Genomic DNA, 10000 nt, shown 5'->3' on the forward strand with positions numbered 1-10000 from the left:
ATTTATGCATTCGGTCATATGTGAAAGCTATTTTTTTGGGATCACGTAGTAATCGTGCTGTCATAAATACTAGCAGTTTTGACACCCCATTGGAAACTACTCTATTTATGATCTGTTTTTTTCCCACACAGGCTTGTAAGAATGGACTTGTGCAACACTTGGAGCACCTCTTATTTTATGGCGCAGAAATTGATTCACGAACAGCCTCAGGAAACACGGCATTGCATGTTGCCGCACTCAATAATCAGGTACCGTATTGGTAACTCTAAATTTAAATTATGATAGTTGTTATATGATAATTTTTTCCTATGAAAACGAAATTATAAGTCAGACCGATAGTGTCACCATCGTTTATGAATGTCATGATCTCGCTTTTTGTTAAAATGAAACCTTTAAATGAGATTTTACTGCCCCATCAGTAAAATACGGTTAATGGAACGTGACCATACTAAAAGGGGCTATTTATGTCGCGTTAGCAGGGCGCGACGAAAGTGCTGTCCGATAGCCCGGGGCTAGTGGAATGACTTGTCGGGCTAGCGTTTTCTTATCGTAACTTGCCCGATGGGCAAGCACCGTTGGTTCCCCTTTTCTGATGATAAATTGAGCTTTCATACCAAAAAGTGTGTAGCAGAAAGCTCCTGAGAGAAAATGATAATGTTATGAGGCCAAATTATCGTAGCGTGACAACGTTTTGCACCGCGTCCGTAAATAACGTCATGACTTTTTCTGCTTACAAAAGCGACCGAAATATATTTTATAAACAATTTAATTTCGGGCTACCTCCTCAGATCTTCGGGCTAGTAACTACAAGTAACAGCTTGCCCGAAGGGCAACCTCATCTTTTCATTTTCGTCTCACCCTGGTTAGTTATCTTCGTGTTCTTTGTAGTCGGTCGTTCTAGGTCATAAAATCAATGAAGGGGTAGTTTCTAAAGAAACTGTGGTGCTGCGTCGGTGGGGAAGTAGTATACAAAAATTTGGTTTTACCAACGGAGTTGATAATGTAAATTGGCCACCGTACAGAGATTCTAAAACCTGACGTTTCGAGCGTTAGCCCTTCGTCAGAGCGAATCGCTCTGACGAAGCGATTTATGCTCTGACGAAGGGCTAACGCTCGAAACGTCAGCTTTCGGAATCTCTGTACGGTGGCCAATTTACATTATCAACTCCGTTGATAAAACCAAATTTTTGTATACATAAAATCAATGGTTTTGTTGTAAATAAAATGAGGACATAGTGACTTTGTTTCTAGATATCAGTTTATAACGTACACCTGCATTGGCCAAATCTGTTAAGGCCTCATTCATAACTGTGAAAGAGCACGTGTAATACCTACCTGCTCATAGAAGAAGCTGTACAACTGGCTACTTTAATAGACAGACTCTAGCTATAAAAGCCTCAGTTAGCCGTCCAAGGTTCACTTGGCAGTTTGTCTTCTATAGTAAACCAACTAGCTGTGGGCATTTGTTAAAAAACGCTGATCTAAAGCTTCATTCAGGCAAACTGCAGCGGTGACCACGTGACCCGATTTTTCCGTGATTTCTATGAAATCTAGCACTTCACCTTACACTCTATTCAGTTAACTCTGTTTAAAATATAAGTGCTACACGGCCAACGTTTGTATAAAACATAACCTTTCCTTGTACTTGTACATGTTTTTATATCTTTGTTAAGTATTTTAAGAAACCCACAAAGTCGATGCTGGCTGCCCTCACATAGAGCGAATACTAATATCCAAAAGATAGCCAAAAGATTAGGCCGTTCCCTTTATTCCCTATATTGTCGTCCGATTGACCGACTCATATAGTTTTGAGTTTTTTGTAAAAAGAAACAACAGCAACAACAAACGAAAAAAGATACAAGGAAGGTAATGACGCAGTAAACTGTTAATCTGAAATACAAACATTGGTTTCGCCCGTACAGATGTTCGGTGTCAACTTCAACCCCGGAGTAAACGTGACACTCTTCCACGGGAGGAGGCGTTCTTTCCGCGTGGGAGGAAAATATGTCAACACCTACACGCCTCTTGACTCTTTCTGCAGCTGGAAAGTTGTTTTTTCCGTTTGCTTTTGCTTTTCTTTTTGTTTGTTTTTATTTTTTTGGTCCGACCGACCTAACGAAAATTAGGCAACGCATTCGACAATACACGGAGAAAAAAATTGACGGCCTTAAATAAGTTTAAACAAAGCTGTTCTTAAAAACGTTCAGTGCATTTTGAGGAAGTGGCCAACGTATGACCCCTATCCCGTTAACCCTCTCGACACCTCTGCTCAGGCAGAAGATAATGCAAGACATTCATGGGGATTTGACATTGTGACACTTGCAGCTACGTGGGTTTATCATTCAGTTTCTTAACCTACCACAAGTTCAAGACGGAATAGTTAAGCGAGTGAAGCGAGCTTTTTAGCTTGCAAAGCGGTCGAGCTAGCAAAGAGTCGCGAGAGCTTTCGTCGGGCGGGCCACAATAGAACAAGACGAAGGACTTATGGAAAATTTACGGCCTCCATGTCGATATGTCGTTATTTTGGAGTTCGACCGTCACGTAAAAACGCTCTTGCTCATGGAATCCAGCGAGAGAGTTTTTTTATTTTCTCTGATTCATCATGACTGTGATAGCTTGAAGCAAGTAACAATCAAGAAATACCAAGAAAAAAATCGGTAAAGGGATCGTGGGGGTGTCTGGTTTATTGTGTCGTTTTCCAGAGGCAATTCTTGAACATTGGTTGCTTTATTATTAAAATGCATTATTCAGTTTTCACACTTATTCGTTAAAAAAGCCCTTATCCCCTCTAGTTGAACTTAAGAATATCTCTTTTACCACTTAGCAACGACCGGAAAGATTAATGTCAATAGTGGACCGAAAGTCAGTGAAATATTTCTTTTTCTGAGCAGCGGTAATTTTCGCAATGAAGTGAGGTGAGTGAACTGTTTCGGTTGACGTTGACTGACGTTTCTACAACCTGATCGGAAGTCGAGTCAAGGTAATAGCGGTACTTTTCTTTACAAATAATTGATTCTGCCTTAAAAGGAAAGTCGCTCGCAGCCACAGAGCTTTGGGTTTTTATTTGGTCGACTGCGCAAGATTGCTAAGTAAATTTTTGTCAATTCTGTTGGCATCACTGTCCGTAGGAAAACGTATTCTTACAAGAAATAATGATGATTTGCAACGTTTTTTGGTGGTTAAACTACTGATGTGATATTGACAGATACGACACCGTTTTCCTTTTGGGGGGTGAAATAAGCTGATTATTTACATTCAGTTTGTCACGTTGTTTGATCAGTTATTAGTAATAGTTTGCTTTCACTCTCTTGTGCAAATAAGATATCGGTGATGGTGAATTTAAACATCATTTATTTTGACTGTTTTGAACTTTACCGCCTATGCCACACACATGACAAAAATGCAGCCTGTTTTTGTTGAGCGAGTGTACAAGTTCTCTACTCGTTGCCAATGTTCGTCCGTAAATTATCAATTCATTTGTTTTCGCATTCTCGATAGTATTGCAACGAAGATCTGAAGTTTGCCTAGTCGATTGGAAGGTGTTCAGCTGGTTTCTTTGCTATATTTGATATTCAGTGTGAAAAACTCTGTAAATTCGTTATGATGCCGCGGGTCTTATTATCTTTGGACGCTCGCGTGCACCCTTCCTTCCCCTCGCTGTCAAAGGTGTCATCCATTGTTTAGTGCAGTATACAAAAATTTGGTTTTATCAACGGAGTTGATCATGTAAATTGACCACCGTACAGAGATTCTAAAAGCTGGCGTTTCGAGCGTTAGCCCTTGGATTCGCACTGACGAAGGGGTAACGCTCGGAACGTCAGCGTTTTAGAATCTCTGTACGGTTGTCAATTTACATTATCAACTCCGTTGATAAAACCAAATTTTTGTATACTACTTCCCCACCGACGCAGCACCACAGTTTCTTTAGAAACTACCCCTTCATTCATTTCTTGTTTAGTGCAAGACGAGTTAGACACCTTCTGCACTAAGATATTTCTCCCTTATCCGACTTATCACGTAATTCATAGATTTAGTCACAATTCTTACACGGACTCCTACTGCCTGTATGTTTGCATTTGAATACAGTTCAATAGGAGTGTTTATTATGCCTCACAACTTGAATTTCGTGATAGAGTTTTCGCGTATACATATACAACAATTTTGCGAAAGCTTGGAGGGAGCGGTTTTCTGTTGTTTTTCAAACAGTAGTTGGAAGTTTTCAAAAATCTTTCTCAGCAATAATTATGCATGTATAAAATTTATTTTGCGAGAACACGTCATGTGGAACTGTCTCGGCAAAGAATATTGAAAAGTTTGCAAAGCGATCGATATCACACCACGTGTGCAACACCCAGTGAAGTAATTCCCGGTGAACTGAAGTCTGACAAGATTAGCGGTGGATTAAGACCTTAGACGTACTTATTATGTTACAGTAGTAGACGAAGATTCAATTTTTCGTACGAGTTTTGATTACCAACTTCTGAAAGTGGAAGCCGTGTGTGTTTGTAGACAGTTATATTTAAAGCTTCATATACATCGACGTATCGGCGATTTAAGTAAGTGCATTTAGAGCTTTTCTTAAATATCGCTAAAATGCTTTTTAACGAATCTTCCATCTTGTCTTTTTTTTCCCCGCAGGAAGAATGTGCAAGAGTTTTACTTTTTAGGGGAGCGAAGAAAAATATTTTAAACTTTGCCAACCAGTCTGCTTATGAGGTAAGCTTGAGTTTGATCGTTAAACCAAACATCTTTTTCAGTTTTAAGTCAGAATTGCATTTCTGCGATGATACGAACAAAGCCGTTATGTGCGATAGAACACAAAACACACAAAAATTTGCATCTCCAAATTTAAACAATACATGTGGCCATTTAATATATTTGATCGCCAGTGAAATTTTTATTTTAATGTTTGTGTGTGTTTCAGAATTTTGAAACCAGTTTTGTGAAACTTTGCCGTATGTTTCGGCCGCCTTCTTTGATATGCAACTGGTTTGTCGGGGTTCGAGAAGGAAGTTAATTTTACAAAGCAGGAGATTTTTTTCGCGTGATATCAGGAAGACTCACTCCACTATTGAAAATTATGCATAATTAGAATGAATGACCATACGCCTCGACGTTCTAAGAATACCATCTTCGCAAAAGTTTCCGAGATAAATAAATTATTGTTCTCTACGCGATTTTTATTGTGGCTGTATATCACATTCATTGTAAATATAATTTTAGCATTAGTTAGGTTTTGCGGCTTTATGAGGGGGTATCTTTTCATTATGAGTTTTGCGCGGCGCGATTTTTCCTCTTCACTCAATCTCAGTCTGAGCAATAACGTTTAGTTGTCGTTTTTGATCGATTTGCCGTTGTAGTAGACCTCTCACAATGTCGTTAAGTTGTCGATTGTTCAAATCAAATGCTTCGTTTATGCAAATATGTTGCTCTAATTTGGGTGGGAATCTTTGCTCAAGGGTGTTATTAATTGCTTTTTACAAAGCGCACATTCGCGATAATTTGCTTTCCCCTAAGTTCGTATACTTGATAAAGACGAGGTTGGTTTAGTCGCAATGATACTGATATCACGAAAACCCGAGCTTGACGAGAGGCGTGAGTCGTGCTGGTTAATAACGTGACTGGTCACGCATGGCGTGTTCCTCTCATTTTCCGGAAGGCAACTGTTCACGGAACTAGACTTGTTCAGGTCAATTCAGGTGTAACGCGTCCTTTCAAAGATTTGCACGCACGATTTTTTAAGTCAAATAGTCGTTTCGATGAAGATCCGTGAAATTTTTTACAGTAAGAGTCGGGTTTCCCCAGAATTGTGGAGTGGGAAGCATAATCGCAGCACTAGCCTCCCACGTGGTTGTTTTTGGGGAGTCACATCAGAACATCACTTTCTCTTTGCCCAGGGACAGCAACATTACCAACATTTATCTTGATGGTTGGTTTAAAAATAACATGGTTGGCTGGTCAGCAGATATTCGTGAATGTGAAAACGTGTTTTTTACTTTTTGCGAAGTCGGGCTTTTTTCCCTTACCCTCTGGCAGAAATGCTCTACATTAAAGAGGAAATAAGCGTCGCTGTGGATAATTCTTTGCCTTGTGGAAAGCACGTTAATTAATCAATTTTCTCTCCACTCGTTTAGGTAGCGGCTGTTAGTGGCAACAAAGGTCTTGCTGAATTAATCAACAATTTTACCGACAAGGACATTGGTAATGTTCCCTTACGCGGCACCTCAACGCTCATTAGAAAATTGACACAAATCCTTATTTGTCCCATCCGAACCTCAACGTCATATTTCTAATGTTAAGCTAAATCCTAATTTATCAAATTTAGACTACTGTCTAGACTTTTTTACACTAATGGAAGGATAGAGGCAAATAAGACAATAATTACTAACCTTTTTAATTGAGGACATGTATTGCCGCCTGTTCTTTTGCGCATACGTTCTGCGATCATGCAATCACCTACGCGCTGTTTTATATGTCTGGTTTTTTTTTGTATGTTTCCGGCATTATTTGTCATAATTCCTTAAAAGATTTTTATGGTTATGGCTAAAAGAAACGCTGCTTGTGGCAAAAGACCAAAATAGAAAGTGCAGTGGCACATTTTACGAGCTTGTGGAATAGCAAGCCGAGCAGATATGAGTGAAGATCATAACAACTCGTAACTGGGAATTGTGCAGGATGGAGATTTACGTAAATTGATCTATTTTTACTCGACCAATGTTGAAACAGGCTTATCAAGGCCCTGTCCACACATATGCGGATATTTTTGAATCCGCAATTTTCTCTCTACGGATTAGAAAACTTTCCCACCTATATATTTCATATATATATATTTTTTGGTTCTTCTAATATTTCGTCAGGCAAGGCCCGACTTCTTCGGGGAGTTAAGTGATTTGCCTTTACAATTTTTTGAAATACAAAGAGTAAAAACAATATAAAAAGTAACCCATTTTACACTACCCTGGATTCCTGAGGTTATTTTCTCGCTATGAAAAGAGCGACTGGCTCTTTTGTCGCTCTGAAAATAATCCGTCTGGAATCCAGGGTAATTTTACCCAAAGAATATCCTATTTATCTCACGGTGAAAAATTGCGTGTAACCCCCACTTTCCATGTAATATGATCTTAGATCATTGGACCAATTTTAGTCGTCTATTTTTGGGGACGTACAAATGTTTGCAAGTTAAATGCAGCCAGAGTCTCCAGTCTTATAATTTCTCGGTGGTCAATGCACGTCTACCGTTCAAGTTTTATTCAATATTCGAGTAATCCTCAGAGGTACCTTTCTTTCTGCGTAATCTTTTATCTCAAAATACTTTCTTATTCTGTGACACCGTTCTTAAATTAACGCGTTGACAAGCGGAACGTATTTTGAAAAGTCACGACAAGCGCTCAGTTGACTGTGGGTTTTGAGAACTAGCGTATATGGGTTTGAGCTTAGAAATTTTGAGTTATCCTCGCTTTCAAAAGAGTGGAAATAATTCAATAAGGACATCGTTATGGCGCCATGTCGATATTGACTTTTAAAATAATCATCGATCGACCATTTACGGATAAAAATAACTTCTGCATGCAGCGCAACGGATATCACAATAATAATCAGTTTATTGAAGTGTCAAGGCTGTTGGTTGCCGGAACTTCCGTTGCCAGACATTGAAATTTGGAGAAGACTTCTCGAAAATTGAGTAGGAAAAAAATCGAACCACCACTTAATCTCATTTCAAAAGGATTGTACGATTTTGGACTGCAAGGTCAACTAACAAACGTCATACAAAATTGCAAGTCTCCACCTCTTTCTATAACTTTGCGATCATTGCACATCGTTTAGCTTAGAACCAACCGTACTATCCAGGAAGTCTCGGGGCACTAATTAAAAAGGAAAGCGAAAATTGCCGATGTGAGCGCACGTTTTCTTTCGATTTCTAAATTTGCCCCGGAAGACAAAGAATTTACGAAAGTTCAAAGCGCACCTGCAGAGCAGTTGCTTTGCCAATAGCCCTTTACACGGTTAGTTTTTCTCATTTGCATTACAATGTAATCAAGCATATATGCGAGTCAATTTCGGGCTATTTTGTGGTGTTAACCCGAAATTGCCTCGCATCCACGTTAGATTACATTTTAATGCAAATGAGAAAAAGTAACCGTGAAAAGGGCTATTAAACGTCTTTGTTTTCTGGTGTTTTTTTTTTTTATGTTGCCGTTGTACATTGTACGTTGTTTACGCCGCAGTTATATTCCGTGCAAAGTCTGTTAACTTTTTTTCCAGAGACCCCTTTTCCGAGTTTTGATTGGGTGGGTAATTTCGTGCGTGAAGTGTCTTCGTCAAACTGAGTGTGTGCACTCGTCGTTGATGATTTGATCTTTTCGGACTCTTTTATTTCTTGGAGTTTTTTTTAATAACTTTAATTTTTGTTCATTAACCCACGTGTTCGTCTCATTTTCTGTCTCAGTTAAACTTTCTGGCAAGCCAGCTTACAGCACACGTCGACGGAAATCCGTTTCCAAGCCGAAGGCATCTTCGTTATTTCCCCGAACGTCTTCGGAGACTCAGCTGTCAGTAAACAGCGACACCACGCCGCCCTCGCTTGTCTCTTCGACTCAAAGTATTCCATCCACTACTGCCTCCGAGACAGCATCAATCGAAGAATACAATGCAGCAATGAACGGTGAAGTCGAAATACATAAATACTCTGAAATTAGGCGGAGTAGAACTTTATCCGCGAGCTCGACAGCCTCGGAATCTTCAAACTTCTCTGCGGATTCCGACTCTGGCGAGCTTTCACCGAGAGAAGAGAGAAGAAAGCACCGAACATGGCGGCAATTTTCGGTCTCATCAGAGACATCTGAAAGCTCTGCTGTACCGCCTGTCAAGGCAGTCTCTGGAGCAGCCACAATTCGCAAACGGCTCTATGCTAGCGTACCAGGCAAACGTTTTGTTGTCGTCAAGGATTACAGACCTTGTACGGCCGGTGAATTAGCGCTCAAGACGGGAGATGAAGTTGAAGGTAACGTACTGCCGAGTTGTGGCGTTATTATTATTTTTTATGACTTCTTCACTGTTTCCGGCACGGGTTGACACAAAAGCGGGTTGGTGAGATAACGGGAATTGTTTTAAATTTATCAGCTGGTAACCGATAGGAACTTCAGTAAACAAAAGAACAAGTAGGAAATGCCTCCATTTGAAATTTACACAACATATTGTGACACCGTCGAGAGATATAGAGGTCAGACAGAAATATGGGATAGGGTAAACATAAAGCTATGAATATTCTTTTGAAAGTATTTGTTAACACTTCCTGGTAATTTTACGCTTTTATTGTTTATGCATTAACATACCTGGTAATCCTAAACCGTTTCTAGAAGGTGGAGCTAAAAAAGCTGAAATGCCATACGGACTTTTGTCAAATTGTATTAATTTTACATCTAAGCAAAGGATGAAACGAGCGGTGTAGTTATCATTGCAGTTTAATAAATGGGAGTTTTGTTAGCGTGGTAGACGAAATTATATGATGTTAAAAGATCGCTTACGCGATATGGAGTTCCCTCTCGGTGCTCATGGCCTGTATACTGATTATTGTATGATTTGATTGCAGTGTTGTATGTTGGAGAGAAAGGATTCTGGGAGGGGCGAGTAGGAAATTCGACGGGCTGGTTTCATCATTCATGTGTTGAAGAGAAGAAAAAAGGTGCGTACGTGCTGATTCAATGGTTACGAGCCACTTATATCACTCCTCGGCGGACCAATCTTGTTAAATGCGATTTGAAAACGGAACACCTAAGTCGAGTTGAAGTGCGCTCTGGAGAATTGAGTATTTTTCTCTCCTTTTTTGTTCATCTTGGTCGGTGTAGTCCCAGCTGTTCTGCTATTAAGATCGTTTTCTTTATTGGTATTTATCATTTTTAAGCTCTTTTGTCGATATTGTATCTGATTTGTGGCTGTTTTTCTAGGCGTCCCTTCGTTTTATTTTTTTCATTTCCCTTGGGCTCCCAATATCAGTCAACGA

At 39.6% G+C, this 10000-nt stretch overlaps 1 protein-coding gene across 2 annotated transcripts in view; it reads left to right on the forward strand.

The window, feature by feature from the left end:
• The window catches only part of LOC138008041 (SH3 and multiple ankyrin repeat domains protein 2-like), a 35179-nt gene that overhangs the window by 11221 nt on the left and 13958 nt on the right, over window positions 1-10000 (forward strand). For both annotated transcript variants that reach the window (XM_068855219.1, XM_068855218.1), the window contains 5 exons: window positions 132-248; window positions 4639-4716; window positions 6135-6201; window positions 8447-9001; window positions 9590-9682. In XM_068855219.1, the coding sequence (XP_068711320.1) occupies window positions 132-248; window positions 4639-4716; window positions 6135-6201; window positions 8447-9001; window positions 9590-9682 (910 nt within the window). The remainder of the gene's footprint in view (window positions 1-131; window positions 249-4638; window positions 4717-6134; window positions 6202-8446; window positions 9002-9589; window positions 9683-10000) is intronic.

Source organism: Montipora foliosa, chromosome 6 (assembly GCF_036669935.1).
Source record: "Montipora foliosa isolate CH-2021 chromosome 6, ASM3666993v2, whole genome shotgun sequence".
In the NCBI taxonomy this organism is placed as follows: domain Eukaryota; kingdom Metazoa; phylum Cnidaria; class Anthozoa; order Scleractinia; family Acroporidae; genus Montipora; species Montipora foliosa.